This window comes from Hippocampus bargibanti, linkage group LG03 (assembly GCF_051943395.1).
Source record: "Hippocampus bargibanti isolate YZ-2025 linkage group LG03, ASM5194339v1, whole genome shotgun sequence".
In the NCBI taxonomy this organism is placed as follows: domain Eukaryota; kingdom Metazoa; phylum Chordata; class Actinopteri; order Syngnathiformes; family Syngnathidae; genus Hippocampus; species Hippocampus bargibanti.
Genome location: NC_142736.1, coordinates 30,365,259 through 30,386,708, shown reverse-complemented (window position 1 = coordinate 30,386,708; position 21,450 = coordinate 30,365,259). Strand labels below are relative to the sequence as shown.

At 40.5% G+C, this 21,450-nt stretch overlaps 1 protein-coding gene across 6 annotated transcripts in view; it reads right to left on the bottom strand.

The window, feature by feature from the left end:
- The window catches only part of brd7 (bromodomain containing 7), a 13,580-nt gene extending 172 nt beyond the window's left edge, over positions 1-13,408 (bottom strand). The window contains exons 1-17 of one of the 6 annotated variants that reach the window (XM_088993008.1): positions 13,280-13,407; positions 12,495-12,688; positions 12,329-12,422; positions 12,205-12,265; positions 11,896-12,040; positions 9,779-9,889; positions 9,542-9,705; positions 8,261-8,369; positions 8,106-8,184; positions 6,266-6,373; positions 5,380-5,515; positions 4,325-4,439; positions 4,149-4,187; positions 2,582-2,648; positions 2,367-2,501; positions 1,217-1,348; positions 1-925 (exon numbers count right to left, since the gene is read on the bottom strand). The exon at positions 1-925 is cut by the window's left edge and continues 172 nt beyond it. In XM_088993008.1, coding sequence (XP_088849134.1) covers positions 861-925; positions 1,217-1,348; positions 2,367-2,501; positions 2,582-2,648; positions 4,149-4,187; positions 4,325-4,439; positions 5,380-5,515; positions 6,266-6,373; positions 8,106-8,184; positions 8,261-8,369; positions 9,542-9,705; positions 9,779-9,889; positions 11,896-12,040; positions 12,205-12,265; positions 12,329-12,422; positions 12,495-12,688; positions 13,280-13,328 — 1,803 coding nt within the window. In that variant the 5' untranslated portion in view covers positions 13,329-13,407 and the 3' untranslated portion in view covers positions 1-860. Of the gene's footprint in view, positions 926-1,216; positions 1,349-2,366; positions 2,502-2,581; positions 2,649-4,148; positions 4,188-4,324; positions 4,440-5,379; positions 5,516-6,265; positions 6,374-8,105; positions 8,185-8,260; positions 8,370-9,541; positions 9,706-9,778; positions 9,890-11,895; positions 12,041-12,204; positions 12,423-12,494; positions 12,689-13,279 lie in introns of all 6 variants that reach the window. The other 5 variants (XM_088993010.1, XM_088993011.1, XM_088993009.1 and 2 more) reach the window with 5 other exon arrangements.
- Positions 13,409-21,450: the final 8,042 nt, after the last annotated feature.

The following is a 21,450-nucleotide window of genomic DNA, read 5'->3' as shown; positions in this document are numbered from 1 at the left end:
AGAGATCTAACTATCTATAGTTATAGATATAGAGATCTACCTATCTATAGATATAGATATACCTATCTATAGATATAGAAATCTACCTATCTATCAATCGATAGAGATCTATCTATCTATCTATCTATCTATCTATCTATATCTATCTATCTATCGCTCTGTCATCTTTTTTGGTCACGGCCACCAAAAATTTGTGTGCAATTTATCCCGTTTGGCTAGACCACCAAATTCCACACATTTCCATAAGGATACGTGCACTTGATAACTTGTCTTAATGGCCTTTGGAGGACAAAATATGGGGGGGGGGAAGTCTCTAACTTTTTTGTACTTAATCTGATCATAAAAAGAAAATCGAATTCACGTACTTAACCATTTTTTTTTACGTCGAATTTTCGTGTCTGATTAAAATAACGGATTCTGTGTGTGTGGATCATTTTGTCGGCTTTGTTACTGTGTAATGAGCAAGACATGTTGTGCTTCGGCGGGTTATGTTTTTGTGTATTTTTAACGGGGGGAGGGGGGGGGTCCTAAAGCTGTTGTCATCATATCCGCTGTGTTGTCATCACGCCTGCTTCTTGTTTACATGTCAGGCATGTCTCCTCTCAAAGAAAAAAAGCGATTGTGGAGCATTCATCTCGTGGCCTTATTCCATCAACCATCCTATCTGTAAGTGCTGTGTGGATTTTTTTGATTAACATTAGTATATAGTTGCCCCCTTTTTTTTTTTTTGCTTATGAACAAAATGTTTGAAATAAATTATTCACAAGGAGGGGGCTGAAATTTGTCAATTAAAAAAAACACATTTATTGAATGTGACACACTGAAGATTTTTCTTTGTACAAAAAAAAACATGTTTTAAGTTACTCAACAGACAGTGCGTTCGAGCTGCTTGGCGTGATGTCCATGGGTTCAGTCATCTCGTCACCTGAAATAAAGGAACAAACAATGCAGGTTATGCAGTTTTGGGACACTTTAAGTCATTGGTGTTTTTCATTTGACTAAAAATATCAGCCTGTGTATTTTAGATGCTATAAAACGTTTTTCTGATGTCAGGAAACAAAAAAAAATGGTGTCGCTTGTCCTTTAAATGTGTTTTCGATTCCAATTTCCAAAATGCCCCCCCCCCCCCCCCCCCCCCCCCCACACACACACACACATATTGTGATGTTTGTTTTGACCATAAAAAGTTGCGTAAGATGAAGCTTTTTTTTTTCACCCGTGTTGAGGTCTAGGAGGTGCTCGGGAGGGAGCACGATGCCCATGGCCTTCCTGATGGCCCAAATGCTGCTGATGTCACGCGGGGCCACCCGGCCCGTCAACTCGGCCAGGTTACCCATCACCTTTTCGGCTGCGGATAGACAAAAACATGACTTGGTGCCGCAGGGCTAATTCCGAATGGGGAAAAAAAGTGCAAATTACGCTACTAATAATATACAGTGATACCTTGGCTTAAGAACTTAATTGGTTCCCAGACAGAGTGTGTAAGGCGAAAAGTGTGAATCCCGAAAATTAATTTCACATAGGAAACCATTAAGATGAGAATAATCCGTTCCCAAGTCCCCATAAAACAGAATTTTCTACTAAATAAGCCTTAAAACTACACAAAATATACCTTATTTTATGTATAATAAATGTGCTATTGTATAATAATTAAATGAATAAACCGTACAGTATAATAAAGTTGTTTTATTTACCTTTGTGATGGTCGTTGATGGCTTGATGGAATGCAGTGGCTGGTTTCATCAGCATTAAACACTTGATGAGGAACGTAACCTTCTTCTTTCACCATCTTGAGCAATGATCCCTTGTAGATGCTCTTTCTGTGATAACTTCATCTAGTTCCTCATCAATTGTGTTCTGTTTAGCTGGGTTGATAGCTTTTTGCATCAAGTGTACAGATGGTTTGTGCGGGTTATTTGTGGAGCCTGATTGATGGGAATTTTAACCTTGCAGTCTACACTCTGCCTTTGAACTTTCAAAGTTGAAACGAGTTCAAATGTCAGTTTTCTATCCATTTTGTCAATCTCGCTCTGTCGTCTGCCTGTCTCTTTAATGTTTAAACCACCTCCCCTCACTGCTACGTTCTTGACCAATCACGTGGCTTTAACCGAAGGCTGGGGGCGGGGAATAGAGGACAAAAACAGTCAGCCGCCATTTTCTTGTTAGGAGAACGGGCTCGTTCGCGAACGACACATCACTCATTGTGGCAGCTCCGTGTGTATCCCGAAAAATAGTTTGTATGCCAAGGTAAAATGTTCATAAATATAACATTCGTAAACCGAAAGGTTCATAAGCCACGGGTTTCGTAAACCGAGGTATCACTGTATAAAGATGTATTTATTTATTCATTTTTTTAATTTTTTTACCCAGCTCCAGCTCCTTGGCGTTGGGCGTCAGCAGGCAAACCATGTTGGGCGGCTGTCTGGCACTTAGACGTTCCCTCTGCGTTTCGTTCAGTTCCCGCAAGAGCCGCGTGGTCTCGTCCAGTGTCTGCTGCACGTCTGCACGCCACCGCGACACAAAACGCACACGATTCATTTTAGTGATTATGAATGAGGTACAGTGTTTCTTTTTTGTATACCTCCAGAGAGCTCCTCAGCAGCAAGAGGCTCTGTTTTACTGCAGACCGAAACGTCAGTTTGGAGTGCCTAAAGTAGGACAAAAAAAAGCAATCCATGTGGGAAAAGAAGGAAGCATGAAGGTACTTGTGATAATTCACTTAAGGATGGGGAACCCCTTTCTGGAATTGTGTTCAAATTCATCCCGTCGGACCAGTTTCGGAGCAATCTGGCTAATAATCGTGTTAGACTTTTGGTAGCATATGAACAAAATCACAATTTGGTTTTTAAAGGGCCTTTACAAACGGCTCATAAAACAGCAGTTTCATTGGCTGACAGACGTGCAAAAACGTGCCCACTCCAGTGCCAGGGTTTTTGTCATTGTCATTTGAATTCCAAGACCCACAGAATATTGAGTTTGAGGTACTACAAAAACATTCAATGTGGCATAAGAAACCTTAGATTTTTTTTTTCTTCATCAGAAAAAAGTTCTTAAATTATATGTGTCATTAGACCCTTGATGATCAAGCATTAAACCCTTGATGTGGTACGTAACCTCCTTCTTTCACCGTCTTGAGGAATGATCGCTTGTAGGTGCTTTCTCTGCGATCATTTTATGTAGTTCCTCATCAATTGTGTTCTGTTTAGCTGGGTTGATAGCTTTTTGCATGAAGTGTCCAGATGGCTCGTGCGGGTTATTTGTGCAGCCTGATTGATGGGATATTTTAACCTTGCAGTCTACACTCTGCTTTTGAACTATCAAAGTTGAAACAAGGCCAACTTTCACTGTTTTCTATCCATTTTGTCACTCTCTCTCTGTCGTCTGCCTGTTTCTTTAATGTTTAAACCACCTCCCCTCACTGCTACGTTCTTGACCAATCACGTGGCTTTAACCAAAGACTGGGGGCGGGTAACAGAGGACAAAAAAATGTCGGCTGACATTTTGTTTGAGGAGAACGGGCTAGTTCGCGAACGACACATCACTCATTGTGGCAGCTCAGTGTGTATCCCGAAAAATAGTTTGTCTGCCAAGGTAAAATTTTCATCAATTTAACGTTCGTAAACCGACAGGTTCGTAAGCCAAGGGGTTAGTAAACCGAAGTATCACTGTATTATTATTATTATTCGGCAACACAAATGCAATATTTTTGTCCGTTCAGCATGGCAGCAACATTTCATGGCTACAAACCTGAAAAGATTTCACAGGCAATAAACTGCCTCTGAAAGCATGAAAGTTAACTGGAAGCAGGCCAAGAATGGCAAACAATCCAGACTAAAGTGTGTGTGTGCTGTCAGTGGCCAGTCAGCGGGCAGCAAATGAAAACACTTAACTTCCCTGCAGGGTGTCGGCTGGCTGTGTTTTGAAGATGTTTCCATTTGGATCACAGCGAGCGGCCGCCGTGTTGACACAGCTGCTCGGTTGAACATACGCTTTGACTTCCAAGCATGACATGCAGGGTGAGGCTCCCATCTTTTTTTTTTTCCTTCTTCCCACTTTCACTGACATTTTACACTGGAATGTGAGAGGCGGCAAACAGGCGCGTGGACCCTCTGTACCCCCCCCCCCCCAAAAAAAAAAAAATGCCTCACCTCTGCGTCAGCTTTTTCCTCTTGGGAAGGCTCCTCTACCTGTCGGGCAAACATAATCAAGTCCGTGTTGTGCTATGCTAATTAGCATCAAAATCAGAAAGCCTTTAATAGTCCTCCATTAGTGAAATTTGAATAATGTTTTTAAAATAAAAAAAAGAGGGCAAAGGCTTACTTACAGGTTCGATGTCCTTCAGCATTTTCGAATGCTCGCCATTCGTCATGGCGTCCAGGAAGTTGTCGGCCATTTTGTACACATACTCATCTGACTTGGACAGGAATTCCGACAAGCTGCTGACCGACACGTGTTGATCTTATTTGTTATTGATTATAAGAGCGATTGATTAGATTGTGTGGAGCATAATGGTAATAATAATAATAATAATAATAATACAGTGATACCTCAGCTTACGAACTTAATCGATTCACAGAAAGTGTGTGTAAGGCGAAAAGTATGTCTGTCAAACATTTATTTCCCATAAGAAACAATTAAAAATGACAATAATCCGTTCCCAGGTCCACATAAAACATAATTTTCTACGAAATAAGCCTTAAAACTACACAAAATAGACCTATTTTAAGTATAATAAATGTGCTATTGTATTTTAATTGAAGAAATAAACTGTACAGTATAACAAAGTTCTTTCATTTACCTTTGTGATGGTCAATGTTGTTGCCTTTTGATGATATCCGAGTGAAGCTGCCCTGCTTTCTCTGCAATAATACCCTCACTCACACTGTCCACTGCTAGCTGTTTTTCAGTAATCCAAATCAACAGTTTTTCAATCTCTTCTATTGCCTGAGACCGTTGCTTAGACAACACAGAAACACCCTTAGCCACATGTAGCAATGGTTGACTTAGCATACTGGTACTGGGATGCTAAGTCACACAAACCTCGTTCGTGTTTTTCCATGATCTGCTTCTTCTACTCGACCGTAATTTTCTTTAGTGTCCTCTTCCGCTTAACACTAGCCTATGGTGGGGTCTTTTTCGGTCCCATAATTGCAAAAGTATTTCACTCGTTAGCAAACCACGTCTGCTCTCAAAGGGGGTGTGGTTTGATTCGTTTGCCGAGAACTAGTTTGTATGCCAAGATTATATTTTGGCGAATTTAATGTTCGTAAGGCAAAAAGTTTGTGAGCGAAAGCGTTCGTAAGCCGAGGTATCACTGTAATAATATTAATAATAGTAATAATAATATCACAGTATTCGACTACAGAAGCACAAACTGACCTGTCTGAGCCCTGCAGGCTGGATTCCTCCCCATAGAGGCTGTAGATGAGGTCTGAGTCCTCCTTACTTACATTCGAGAAGCTGGAATCGTAGGTGGGGGCGTAAGATGTGTACGGCCCGTAGTTTACATAGGATACTGAAAAGAGGAAATGTTTTTTTGTGTGGGTGAGCAGCGGCAGCCACACGCACCAGCGTTCGCTCAACACGGAAATAGATAGAAAGCTAGCGAGTAGATAGCCAACAGCTAGCTAGATAGTTAGTTAGCTAATACACTCAATGTCACTATTAAATACGCAGAAAGCTAGCCGGCAAGTAGATAGATAATATATAGCCAACAGATAGCTAGCTAGCTAGAATATTGAGTGTTCGGACTACATAAACATTCAACACAGCGTAAGAAACCTTAGACTCTCTTCTTTCATCAGGAAAAAAAATAATTAATTCCGAAATGATATGAGTCTGGAGTTATCTGAGCTTGAAATGGGGGCACATGTGCGCAGTAAAAATGTATGTGACGTTATTTTCACTTCGCGTTTGAATGCATTGTTGCTGCGAATATGTGATTGTTGCTGTTTGGCGAGGTGATGTTTTTATCTCCACTAGCTATTTTCTGTCTATTAGCTATCTAACTAACTAGCTGGTTATCTGGCTGGCTATCCACTAGCCATCCATCTACCTGGCTATATATTGACTGTCTGTTAGATATCTAGCCAGCTTTCTATCTATTTGAGCTACTGCTGGGGCCAAGTGATATTCTGTGGGTCCTGCAATTTGAGAGATTATGACAAAAACCCTGGCACTGGAGTGGACGCGGTTTTTTGCACATCGTCTGGCAGTGAATGAGTAGAGATTTTTTTGGGCGGGTGGGTGGATGTTGGAGGTGTACCTGGAGTGATGCGGTTTCTCTTGTCCTCCCGGAAGCCTTGGAGGCAGTTGACGCCGCTTTGCAAGCGGGTGGACATCATGCCTAGCTTGACGGGGCAGTATCCCGCCTCTGTGGAAGCGATCACATGAAAGGGATCCAAGTTAAATTTGCTGTTGTTAAAGCGTATGTTAATCAATATGTATTGTATTGTATCAAATTAAGCCAAACGATTTTTAACATTACAGCAAGTTAGCTAGCTAACTGTATCTATTTGAGTTATTCCCGGAATGAACCGTTGCTGGCTACCTGGCTAGCTATCTATTTGCAATATATTAGCTATCTAATTAGCTAGCTAGCTATTAGTTATCTATTAGCTAGCTAGTTAACTCCATCTATTTGAGTTAATCCCGGTTGAACGGGGTCACCGTTTCTGGCTACCTATTTGCTATATATTAGCTATCTAATTAGCTAGCTAGCTAGCTATTAGTTATCTATTAGCTAGATAGCTAACTCCATCTATTTGAGTTAATCCCGGTTGAACGGGGTCACCGTTGCTAGCTATGTAGCTAGCTATATATTTGCAGTCTAACTAGCTAGCTAGTTGGCTATCTATTAGTTAGCCAGCTAACACTATCTATTTAATTTATTCCCGGTTGAATGGTGTTGCCGTTGCTGGCTACCTAGCTAGCTATCTATTCGCTGTCTAACTAGCTATCTATTCATTACTAGCTAACTTGATCTATTTGAGTTATTCCCGGTTGAACGGGGTCACCGTTGCTGGCTACGTAGCTAGCTATATATTTGCTATCTATTAGCTGTCTAACTAGCTAGCTAGCTGGCTATCTATTAGTTAGCTAGCTAACTGTATCTATTTGAGTTATTCCCGGAATGAACCGTTGCTGGCTACCTGGCTAGCTATCTATTTGCAATATATTAGCTATCTAATTAGCTAGCTAGCTATTAGTTATCTATTAGCTAGCTAGTTAACTCCATCTATTTGAGTTAATCCCGGTTGAACGGGGTCACCGTTTCTGGCTACCTATTTGCTATATATTAGCTATCTAATTAGCTAGCTAGCTAGCTATTAGTTATCTATTAGCTAGATAGCTAACTCCATCTATTTGAGTTAATCCCGGTTGAACGGGGTCACCGTTGCTAGCTATGTAGCTAGCTATATATTTGCAGTCTAACTAGCTAGCTAGTTGGCTATCTATTAGTTAGCCAGCTAACACTATCTATTTAATTTATTCCCGGTTGAATGGTGTTGCCGTTGCTGGCTACCTAGCTAGCTATCTATTCGCTGTCTAACTAGCTATCTATTCATTACTAGCTAACTTGATCTATTTGAGTTATTCCCGGTTGAACGGGGTCACCGTTGCTGGCTACGTAGCTAGCTATCTATTAGCTGTCTAACTAGCTAGCTAGCTGGCTATCTATTAGTTAGACAGCTAACTTGATCTATTTAAATTATTCCCGGTTGAATGCCGTTGCCGCTGCTGGCTACCTAGCTAGCTATCTATTAACTGTCTAGTAGCTGTCTAGCTAGCCAGCTGGCTATCTATTAGTTAGCTAGCTAACTTGATCTATTTGAGTTATTCCGTGTTGAGTTAACGCTGGCGCATGTGGCTGCCTCGGCTCACCCACAGACTGAAACTGATCCTGTGACTGTAAAGTGACCTTGAGAGTTTTGAAAGGCGCTGAGAAATGAACTGATTATTATGATAAATGTAAATTTCTCCACTGTGAGACGAATAAAGGTACATCCAATCCAATCACAAAAGAATTGGACTGGATGTTTGTTTTCTGTGTTTTAATTTAAAATCAAAAACGGCACAGTATCACCACAGTTGTTTTGAATTACCTCCCGCTGACGGATCAGCTGGGTTGACAAAAGCCAGAGTTGTAGAACCATCGGACTGCCTCTGCCTGCTAAAGTCCAACTATGGGAGAAATAAAAAAAAAAACAAAATGGAGACAGACCTCGATCAAGGCATTACGTCGGAAACGTTTGCTCACGTCGCATTGCAGCACACGGTTGGATAGTTTCCCTCCAGATTCCTCGATGACCTTGCGGATTTCCTCAAGCTCTTTCTCAGCCTCTTCTTCCTTGGTGTCTTTGTCTAGTCTGCCCGGGAAAGGAAATGAAAGATGACAAAAGAGGCCTTTTGCTTTGCTACTCTTCTGTCTACTCATAATATAATGTGAATCTTTAAAGGCTTCTTTTGTTGCTGGAAAAAAAACACTTCAGTTGGATTCTATTTCCGCGTTTGGATAGCAATGTAGCTCGTGAACAAACTAACAGTATGTTGGCATTTAGCTGTAGAAATAATTCCACTTTCCAAGAGTGCACCCGGTTTGATTCTTAGCATCACATGTGTTTTTCGGTCGTCAGCAGAATAACAAAGACGCACGCAAAGACGTCACAAAAACAAGACCGGACACGCCGAAAGGACATTCCAGGCGTTCTCCGCTTGCGACTCCGCGTAACGGCGTTTCAAAGGGGGGGAATGGGAGATAATCAAAAAATAACATTCCGGGAAGTAATGAGTGTTTGATAGAGAATAGACAGAATAGAAGTTATAATAATTCCAAGATGTTCGATCGGACACTGTAGACGAAGACTCGAACCCAGAAAGATTGTATTTTACTGCCGGCAGGAGACACAGCCATTCATGACAGACGTCTGAGCTATTTTTTGAGAGTATATGCAAATTAAAGTGATACATTAGTAAAACATAGTTTTCTTGATTAGAATACCGCACCTCTTGAGTTCTAAGCACGAACATCTGTAAGAAATAAAACATTGTGTTTTCCATGAACTGATAAATTTGTAACCAGGCTAATGAGCTCTTCCTGTGAAGGAGTTTCAAGTCATAAATTGCTTCGGCGATAAAGGAGCCGGAAGGCTGCATAATTTAGGCGTCTGTCATGAAAGGCTGTGTCTCCTGCCGGCAGTAAAAAGACAATCTTTCTGTGATCGAGCCTTTGTCCACAGTGTCCGACCGAACATCTGTTGATACTTGCTAAACTCATTCACAGGAAGAGGTCATTAGCCAGGTTACAAATCTATCATTTCATGGAAACGACAACCAATTCAAATGTCTATGTTCTGTTGTTTTATAGTTGTTGGTGCTTGGGACGTCCAGGGGCGTGGTATTCAAATCAAGAAGACAATATTTTAATAATGTATCACCTAAATTTGTATATACTCTCAATAAATAGCTCACAGTGTCCGAACAAACGTGTTGGAAGATAAAAGGAGAGAGAAAAAGTGGTTTGGGACAGGTTGAAGGAAACCTGGGTGTGCCGGGGGTCTGCGAACGTTCGCTGCCCTCTGTGCTGGCTTCTCTTTTGGTCACCGGGAAGGCCAGCCCTTGAGCCAGGCACCTCTGGGTGGCTTTGTCAGATGGCTCCAAACCGGACATGAATTCGATGCTCTGCTTGAGGCTTTCCAGACGCTCCTGTTAGTAGAGGAATGGTGTTTAAAAAAAGTGCTCTGCTGCCCCAGTGTGGTGGATTTAGTTGGTTGTGTACCTTGCTGAGGATTTTCATGCCTGAGTGCAGCAGTTTCCGAGCGGCTTTGTGGTAGATGGTTTCGGGCTTGTTGTACGCCATGGCGTTTTCGCACATGATCCGGAAGTCGGTCTACAACACAGGGTGTCAAAGTCAAGGCCCGCGGGCCAAATTCGGCCCGCCACATCATTTTTTTCGGCCCGCGAAAGCAAATCAAACTTGTTAAATTCCATGATGATTGCTAAAATCTGAGCCAAAATTTCATATTTTTGGATGTCAACCACAATAAAAGTCATTATTCTTGACTTCAGATTTGAAAACGAGTTATTCATTAATTTGCTGTGTGCTCGATATGTAATATTTGAAGGGATTTAAACATTCTAATGGGTTCCCCAAATTCATAACGGACCTCGAGAGGAAACCATAACTACAATGTGGCCCGCGGCAAAAAATGACTTTTATCACCCCTGGTCTACAACATTCAAGTCAGTGATAACATTAAAAATTGGAGAATGCAATTTTGGTACCATTTGGAAAGATTAACTAAAATTATGGGCAATTTATTTCAATTGCCGCATGTATTTTTCATTTGACTCATTCACTGCCTTCTTCTTTCTTCTTTCCCTTTCGGCTTTTCCCTTCAGGGGTCGCCGCGGCGAATCAGTGTCCTCCATCTAACCCGGTTTTGTGCATCCTCTTCTCTCACACCAGCTACCTCCATTCGCTGCCATTCACCCATTTATTGGGGAATTGAATATATGACCAAAAAAAAAAAAACATTTTTTCGGGTTTTGTTTTTTCATGCTTGGATGCCGATAAAGCGCTGGCCTCTGACAATGTTTTATTTTTCTTTTCCACGAGGGGCAGCATTTCCCTTTTTTCAATGTTAGCGCTTTGTTCCATCTGCTTCAGCTGTTCTTAAATAATCATAATAATAATCATACATTTCATTTATAAGCACCTTTCAATACACTCAAGGACACTTTACAGTCACAGGATATTTTTCCCGTGGGTGAGCAGCGGCAGCCACACGCCCAAGCGTTCACTCAACCCGACCCAAGGACATATGTCGTCATATTCCGGTAGTTGTGAATTTATTTTATTAAAGTTCTGTATTAACCAATATGTATGTATTGCATTGTATTTGACAGCCACCCTTATTTCAAGCTCATATAACTCCAGACCCATATAATTTAGGAATTTTCAGATGAAAGAAGAGAGTCTAAGGTTTCTAACGCTGTATCGTATGTATATGTAGTCCCAAAGTAGTCGTTTCGCAAATTGTTGTCAATTATGCACTGTAATTTTATTCAAGGTTACGTACCTGTGAACTGTGATTGTCTTGCATAATTGATAAACGGTGAAAGGTATATACAAAGCTCCATTTTTATATATACAGTGGCTACAGATATTTTTTATCTCAAGAAACATTTCATTTGTATGAATGACTATTTCGGTAAAATTGCTTTATCGACAAAAATCTGTGACGTAATCGATGTAACTGCTCCTTCATGGTTTACTTCCTAGTTTAGAAAGACCTGACGAGTCGATCAATGTTCAACAGCCTTTATCCTTTTTCCTACCGACTGCTGTCATGCTTCTCAATCAGAATCAGAATCAGAATCAGAATACCTTTATTCGTCCCGCAATGGGGAAATTTGCAGTCCATTGCAGTCAATAATCATGTGAAAAAAAACTGGACTCTTGTACTGTAAATATGTGTTGATGCAATACAGCTACATATATAAATATGCCCTTTCTATGAAACTTGCACTATGTACAGTTTTTTTATTAACAATTTTTGCACATTTACAGTATACATCTCAGTTTTCTCATATTTTTACTATGCTTAGAATATCTTGTGTTTTTTTTCCCTTTCAAATTGCTGCTGCGGACTGCAAATTTCCCCATTGTGGGACGATTAAAGGTTTTCTGATTTCTGATTCATCATCTACAAATCCATCGCAGATGAACACCGTTTCTGGGTTAACATTAACCACTTCCTGCCACTCAATCCAAGGCTCAAAGGTAACAGCGTAACAGCATAATAACCTATAATTTTTCCCCATCATGTAAAAGGGTCCATTATTTTAAAATGAGCATGAACTTGTAGTGCACACTTAACAAAACACTCCTACCTTGAGCTCATCCAAGGAATCGTAGTCTTGTTTCTTGACTTTGTCTTTCATAGTGCTGAAGTCCATGGGATGCTTGATGATGGCCGAATAGCCCGGTGCAATCAGGTCTGTCACGGGGAAATTGAAAAATGCACTCGGGTCTTTCCTGTCCATGAAAACAAAAAATCATTGACATTATGAATGCAGAATAATTAAACAGGTAACAACATAAAATGTGAAAAACCTCCAATTGTGGGAGCCCAAAAGTTAAAATACTGCTGTAGTTGTGATCAATAACCATTGGAGCGTCTCAACAAAATGGCGGCATACCTTTGAAGCTGCCTAATGAGCTGGTTCGCCGCTTCCTGTAGGGGTGTTTGTTCTTTCTCTGCTGAAGATGGCATACAAAATATATGATATAACGACCTAAAGACTAGTGCTGGCTTTAAGGTACCTTCCAGTTTATCCAGCTCCGATCGAATGGGGGTCCTGCAGTTTTCCCGTTCGTCTTCTCCATCTCCATCGTGGCCCTTCTTCTTTTTGATCACCTACCATAACAACTTCAATCAATCAGTCAAACAAAAACAACCACACACACAAAGAAACAGATGCTTCATTACCTTCTTCTTCCCTTTGTCACTTTCAGGTGTGCCACAGTTCCTCTCTTTGTCCTTCTTTTTCTTCTTCTTCTTCTCTTTAACCTTATCACAGTCCGGCGACTGGTCATCGTAAAAAGTGTCCCGGCTGGAGCTCCCTGTGGTCACCTCATTGCCAGACACCTTTAAAACCAACTTCAGTGGTCTTTCAGTGTATTCTGCACAAAGACCAATGGGAGATAGGGAAGTTTTAGATGATATGGCGTACAAATAAAATGTCATGGGGAGAAAAGCTTTGGTGAACTTTGTTTTTTCTGTGTTTGGTTCATTCCTCCGTATTCACTTATCTTCACTTCAGCAACTGACGATTTTACATCACATAATCGAAACGGTGCCGTTACTTGGCAACGACAACCATAGCCGGGCAAACGATTGACAAGTAATGGCAAAACCTCCGAAAAAGACGCTCACTTGCTGTCTGGAAAATGAACGGCAAAACCCATTGAAACGCAGATGCTCAGTGATCTGGTAGTGACAACATTCTAGGCAGTGGCAGCTACAAACGTGTAATTACCATAAAGGGAACTATAATATGCAAACCGGGAAGTTTTGATCAAAAATAATCTTTTCAACATTCAGTTTAGGATAATCACGTGGTTATTCGGTTAGGTTTTGATATTAGCATCGAAGCTAAGTCCTCGGTGAAATACGATGGAAACCATCGCGCCTGATCAAGTATTTAAAAAAAACGACTAAGAAAAATAGTGATTTGAGTTACAAGGAATTCAATATATACATTCATCAAATACCTTCATACGCGTGTTTGTCCGACTTATGTTTCTTGTGTTTCTTTCCCATTGTTTGTATTTTGTTCAGGCAGTACCGTCACTGGGGGCGATTTTCCTCGACGTCAAAGCAGACAGGAAACTTTCCACAAGTGGATCCTCGATCGCCCCTACGAGGCGAGGCGAGGCGGGGAAGTTGCGCATGAATATTTTCTTGCCACCAGGGAGCGGAATGACGCTACAAAATCAAACTTTTTGTATTTTCCATCAACTAAGAGTGCTTCCTGTGAGATTCAAACGTGGAGGTAGGCTCCGTCCGAATAATGTCGCGTAACTCAATTTCTTGTCCTAAACTCGAACTCTAATCTCTCACATTTAATCACAAAACCCAACACGTGCACACGAGGCCAGTGATCCTAACGCAAACAAACAATTCACTCCAATTCTTTTGTTCGTGAATATGAGAAACTCTCAACTGTGGAAATTGTTAGATTTTTAATCAGTTGTGCGTTAATTTATATCTCGTTGCATACACTGTCAAATCAATACTCATATGTATGGAATGAAACTTTTGATTAGCTCTCGATAGTAGCGTCTGATGCTCAACCTCGACGTCAAAACTCCGCACGTAAAAATAAAAATGCTTTACAGAAGCCGTGTATTGCAATGATTGATGTGCAGCATTCACGTCAAGATTCGTGCATTTCAAAGAAAACAGCTCCTGAATATCTGTCCACCCCAGTGATGAATGTGCAACTGTAGCTAGCCATCCATTGTAGTCAAGGGAATTTTATTTATACAGCCCTTAATCACACACTCCCAATGCGCAAGCATCTTTTTCCCTCTCAGAAAGCCTTTCCCGAACTCGACAAAATGACTAAAGCCAAATTACTATTGGTTATTTTTAATTGACTTGCTGGTTCAGAAATTATACAAAGCCAGAAACTATTTTAGACATTGTTTAAAATTGAGGATTTTATATATATTTTTTGTTAAACGTTTTTATTGGCTGTTTTTTTTTTTATAATAATCAGAAACGGTAAAACATGGTCACATGTTTAAGTACATTGAACATCATCTGTTCTGGACATCAAAACAGAACATGCATCACATAACCATCTCGATAAAACATTTTATAATAATTGCACTTTCGCATATGCAATTTCCAGTTCGCTGTGCCATGTGAGGAAAACATAGACATAAAAATAAGAAATAAAATAAAATTAAAAATGTATTATAATAATAATAATGACTAGAATTAGATCATCATTAGGGTAACTTAACTTTCTCTACAAGCACTTAAAGGTTGTTGCAGTTGGTGTAAAAAAAATTCTGGGTATCCCATAATTTTGCTGCTGTGAGACGAATAAATGTACATCCAAATCAATCCAATAATCTCTCAAATTTCTCCTGCTCTCCTCGGACAATAAATGTAAGATCCTCCATTTCATAAAATTCAACCGACCACCTTAAAGGATAACCGACACCATTTTTTTTTTGTTTCCTCACTGACATCAGAAAAACATTTTATAGCATCTAAAATACCCAAAGCACACAGGCTGATATTTTTAGTCAAATGCAAAACACCAATAAAAATGAGTTAAAGTGTCCCAAAACTACTTCGAAATGACCTCAGAAGGTCCCGCCCCCTTGTTCGTGACCTCACGCCAGGACGTCTTGCCTTGCTCTAGAATCAAAGCCATGGCTTCAGATTCGGAGAAGATGCTTTCTTGTTACTCATCCATTTATGAATATGATTCAAATATTTCTGAAGAGGAAAGCATAAATGTTTGCAATCGATTAAAGAAGTCCTGTGTCATTTTGAGGCGTCTGGACTGCAATGTAGTGTCCGAGAAAATGCACAAGATGGCACCCAAGCTCTGTTGGAAATGGGCTGATTTGTCTGCTGGGAATTTGTGTCAACTAGTATCAAATAGTAGTCTTGGTGCAACACACGATTCACCATTGCGTTATTTATGTGTTTTCCTTCTAATTTTGCCATCAAAACGGATCAACAAGAAGTTTTCAGACCAAAGAAAGTACCCAAAATGCATTGTGTGTCGTCGCTTTCTCGGTCAGTGACGATACCTACCGTGACGTCACGGTAGGTATCGTCACCAATTCAAAAACAAGACTTCCTAAATATCCAGCGCGAGTCTTAAAACGTAAAATATAGCTATAGGCGGTGGAATCTTTGTAAAATACGCTCAGTAGAAGTCATTTGAAGTGATTTTACAAATTATGGACACAAGTTGTCTGGAGGCGTCGGTTGTCCTTTAAGGCTTATTTAGTAGAAAATTATGTTTTATGGCAGGGGTGTCAAAGTCATTTTTTGCCACGGGCCACATTGTAGTTATGGTTTCCTCTCAAGGGCCATTATGAATTTGGGGAACCCATTAGAATGTTTAAATCCCTTCAAATATTACATATAGAGCACACAGCAAATTAATGAATAACTCGTTTTCAAATCTGAAGTCAAGAATAATGACTTTTATTGTGGTTGACATCCAAAAATATGAAATTTTGGCTCAGATTTTAGCAATCATCATGGAATTTAACAAGTTTGATTTGCTTTCGCGGGCGGAAAAAAAATGATGTGGCGGGCCGGATTTGGCCCGCGGGCCTTGACTTTGACACCTGTGTTTTATGGGGACCTTGGAACGCATTATTCTCATTTTTAATGGTTTCTTATGGAAAATAAATGTTTGGCAGACAAACTATTCACCTTAAACACACTTTCTGGGAAACAATTAAATTCGTAAGCTGAGGTATCACTGTACTGTCAAAGAAAACCGAGTCATGCATACCGATTTAATGAGTTTAAAAAAGGAATATGAATAATAAAAAGAGTGATTGTGGTGGGCAGAGTTTTAAACACTAAACGTTCATCACTTGCTCCCTTCAAATGACAAAAAGCCAAACAAGCAAGCCTACCTGATGTTTTCTTTTTTTATTGTACATTGTTGTGTGTGTGTGTGTGTGTGTGTGTGTGTGTGTGTGCGTGCGCGTGTGTTTTTGAGGCTCTGATGCAGCATCACATTACACACGGCCTTTGAACACACTCATTGCTGTGGCCTCAGATGCCATCTGTCATGGCTGATGCCAAAAAGCAGCATGACGGGGGCTTCCACCTCCACTGCTCGCTTTTGTCCAAGCGCACCTTTTGTCATGCCATTGCTCCTTGCCACAGGCACAGTACAAAAATGGCTGCTGGTAATTGAGCTTTACTCGCCGACCGGGCATTGCTCGGTCCAAACGAGACAATTATCGTCATCCCGTCGCGTATATGTCCCCTTTCCTTCCGTATTGGAATTTTAGTATCACGGGGGTTCTTTTATTTTGGCCAGCAGGGAATATGTTGGCGCTTGCGGGGTCGCCGCAGATTGTTTTGTGTCGTTGTCGAAAGAAGTTAGTAGGATGAAGTTGGAGCATTACAAATAAGTTCTGTTGTAAAGCGAGTAAGACAGAAATTGTCATATGACAAGGGTAAAGCTGCAAAATTCAAAGAACGGTTTGAACCCATCCATCCATGCATGCATCTATCATCCATCCTTTATCCATCCATCCATTCAACCCTGAATTATCCATCCATCCTTTATCCATCAATCCAACCCTGAACCCATCTGTCCATGTATTCATCTATCTTTCCATCCATCCAAACCCATCCATCCATCCTTTATCCATCCACCCAGGCATCCATCCATCCTTTATCCATCCATCCATCCATCCTTTATCCATCCATCCATTCAACCCCGAATCCATCATCCATACATCCTTTATCCATCCATCCCAATCCATATCCATCCATCCTTTATCCATACAAACCCATATCCATCCATTCTACCCCAACCCCATCCATCCATGCATCCATCCATCCATCCATCTGTTTTCCACCCATCTATCCTTTATCCATCCATCCATTCAACCCCGTACCCATCCATCCAACCCCGAATCATGCATCCATCCTTTATTCATACATCCTTTATCCATCCATCCAAACCCACATCATCCATCCATCCATTCATACCGGAACCCATCCATCCTCTATCCATCCAACCAACCCCAAACTCATCCACCCATGCATCCATCCACCCACAGTTTATCCATCCATCCTTTATCCAGCCATCCATCCAAACCCATATCCATCCATCCATCCATTCAACCCCGGACACATCCATCCACCCATACATTCTTTATCCATCCATCCTTTATCCATCTATCCATCCATCCATTCAACCCTGAACCATCCATCTATCAATCCATCCCACCCAGTAGCCATCCATCCCACCCTGAAACCATCCATCCATCCCTTATCCATCCATGCATCCATCCATCCATTTTCTAATCTCCTTATCCTCACATGGGATACGGGACTGCTAGGGCCCGTTTCAGCTGTCTTCGGGCAGTAGGCTGGGTATACCCTGAACTGGTTGCCAACTGATCGCAAGACAATCATAAATGTTAGACCTGTTAAAGTGGCTGTTATTATTAGTCATCTGATAAACACAAATAAAAATGAGTTAAAGTGTCCCAAAATTACTTCAAAATGACCTCAGAGATGCCGAGTTTCAGAAGGTCTCTCCCCCTTGTTTGTGACGTCACGCCAGGACGTCTTGCCTTGCTCTAGGATCAAAACAATGGCTTCAAATTCGGAGAAGATGCTTTTTTGTTACTCATCCAGTTATGAATATGATTCAAATAGTTCTGAAGAGGAAAGCATACATGTTTGCAAACGATTAAAGAAGTACTTCCTGATTGAGATTGTTTTTTTTTTCACGAACATAGCAGCAGGGGGTCTGCTCCAAGCCTACTCAAATGCTTATATATATATATTTTTTTTTTTAACAGACAGACCGGTTTTGGACCCCTTCCTTTTTTTCTTTACACAGAGGCTTTCTTCTGCTCTCGAATCAACTTTTTCAAACGTGAAAGGATCTGACGCACCGTCGACACCGCGCTCGCTCGCCCGCTTTGAACGCAACCCCCGTCCCCAAGACCCCCCATCTGTCATCAGATGCTCGGGAGGAGAATCGAAGCTGTGATCGTCAGACATCCTTGGTCTTAACGCGCACACACCTTTCTTGTATCGCTCAAACACACACACACACGCATGCAGACAGCATCTCCCTGTTGCGTATGACATGACACCCGCCTCCTTTTAAGGAACCCTCAGTGATAATTGAGTCTCCAGAAACGGAATAATACATTACAAAAAAAAAGTAGAGCATGATGTCGTGTATATATACAACGTGATAAAAGTGAAATATACATTACAGTGATTGAATACAGAGAGTGCACGCACATGGAGGCAAAACCTCAATCAAGATGCCGAAACAATGACAACCAAGCACATGCCTCTAATTTTGTTTTCTTGTTCCCTAGTCGGGTTGGCAGTTGCAAACAAGTTCAGTTTGGATTCAAAATGTCTGCTTCTTATTCCAGATTTTTTTTTAATTTTTAGATTAAAATGTTTTACATTGAATTTGCGAACCATAGATGGCTCTTTTGATGATTGCATCTGGCTCGCCGATAAAACTAAATACGCACAGTGATACCTTGGCTTACGAACTTAATTGGTTCCCAGACAGTGTTTAAGGCGAAAAGTGTGTATCCCAAAAATTAATTTCCCATAGGAAACCATTAAAAATTAGAATAATCCCTTCGATTATTCTAATTTTCCACATAAGGTCCACATAAACATAATTTTCTACTAAATAATCCTTAAAACTACACAAAATATACCTTATTTTATGTATAATAAATGTGCTATGGTATTATAATTAAAGAAATAAACTGTACTGTATAATGAAGTGGTTTTGTTTACCTTTGCGATGGTCGTTGATGGCTTGATGGAATGGAGTGACCGGTTTGATCAGCATTAAACACTTGAGGAACGTAGCCTTCTTCTTTCACCATCTTGAGGAATGATCCCCTGTAGGTGCTTTCTCTGTGATAATTTTATCTAGTTCCTCATCAATTGTGTTCTGTTTAGCTGGGTTGATAGCTTTTTGCATCAAGTGTACAGATGGCTTGTGCGGGTTGTTTGTTGAGCGTGATTGATGGGATATTTTAACCTTGCACATACATATAGATTTATTTTGTATATTTATATATTATAATAACACATTTCATTCATAAGCGCCTTTCAAAACTCTCAAGGACACTTTATACCAGGGTTCTCCAAATCAATTGACCCGGGGGCCGCTGGAGGCAGAGTCTGGGTGAGGCAGGGCCGCATCAGGATTTCCACAAGAAAATCACAGATAAAACATTCCAATGTTCTCAAAATCTTTATTTTTAACACACAAAAAACGAATTAAATGAATACATGGAAAAATGAATAAAACATAAATAAAATAATTATAATGATTATAAGGCAGATACAGACGACAGAAAAAACACAGGAAAACTAATTATTTTAATAAAGTTTCAAATGTCTGTATTCACAGTTCTTTAACCTTTAACTTTCTTCACCTAAAGAAAATACAGTAAAGTCTCGTTATATCGATATTCAAGGGAGTCCGAAAAAATATCGATATAACCGGGACTATCGATATATCCGACCCTGTTTGCATGTACTTTTCTCCGTGCGTGCATAGAAATAGTATCGATATAACTGGGACTATCGATATATCCGATATCGATATAACGAGACTTTACTGTATTGAACATGAACTGTCCTAAACATGGCTTCTCTTGCCTACTTGTTCAGCTTCACACACAAGTTTCATTCATATCAACCATGCGGGCCGCACTAACATTAATCTTTCATATCAAGGCAGGCCGCAAAATATTCTTTCGGGGGCCGCAGTTGGCCCGCGGGCCGCGAGTTTGACACAGATGCTTTATACTATATATTTTCATTGCACTTTTTGCATTTTTTTTAAACCTCAACTCATTCACTGCCATTCCCGAATTTATTCGGGAATTAAAAATACTGTATCACGTCAAGCGACATTCCCGGATTAGTTCGGGTTTTGTTTTTTCTTTCTTGGGTGCAAATAAAGTGCTGGCTAGACCTCCGGCAACATTTTTCCTTCCACAGGGGGGCCACATTTCTTTTTTCCCCCATGTTAGCACTTTGTTCCAGCTTCAACTGTTGTTAAAGCACTATATAAACCAATATGTATGCATTGCATTGTATTTTGGACAGCCACCCTCATTTCAAGCTCATATAACTACAGACCCATATCATTTAGGAATTAACTTTCTGATGAAAGAAGAGAGTGTAAGGTTTCGTATGCTGTATTGAGTGTTTATGTAGTTCTAAAACTCAATATTCTGTGATTCCAGGAATTCAAGTGACAATGACAAAAACCCTGGCACTGGAGTGGACACATTTTTGCACATCGTCTGGCAGTGAACGAGTTAAGATCAGTCATTTTTCACTTTTTTCACCTAATGTCATGATGATTTAAAAATGTAAAAAATTATCAAATTTCTTAAAAAAATATGGGGGTATAGATTATCATATATTTTATGTAATACATTATATATTTATTTTATAAATTTATATATTATACATATTTTCATTGCACTTTTTGGTATTTTTTTTCCTTTTTTTTGAGGGCGGGCAGTTTGGCTTGTTGTCGTATAAGATTTTACAATATTATTGTGCACACTGTTAGAAGTCACGCACCCCCCACTCATGTTGACAGGCCTCCACAGTCTACTGGCTTGTCAGGGAGTAAAAAAAAAAAAGGTGGGGCGGGGGGCAAAGGTGTCGAAATGAAGAGCGCTCTGCTTATTACAGAGATGCGAACAAAACCCTCAGCTCTGAGCGCAGGGAGGTGGGGGGGGGGGTGGTATAGTCTGTGACGGATCCAACTCTCGCTCCACTGAACCAGTCAAACTGTAAAGTAGTGCGCTTCACTCTTGCCCCCCTACCACCACCACCGGAGATCACCAAGCTGTCAACACCCGCCGTCATACACTCAGTCATCCATGTGGAACATTCACAGTTTCGATAGTGTTCATACATCAATTCGTTGTCTGATAGACAAAATATTAGGTACACCTGCATGGAACTCGACGGTAGATCGGAACAGTGACAATTGCATTACATGTCTGTGTAAGCATCCTTCTCATCAATTGCATTTAATGCAATGGCGTGGTAGAAAATCCGTGTCAGTAGGTTATAAGGTTTGTTCGATTATGTGACAACGTGAGTAATCAGCCATACAGTGGTACCTTGG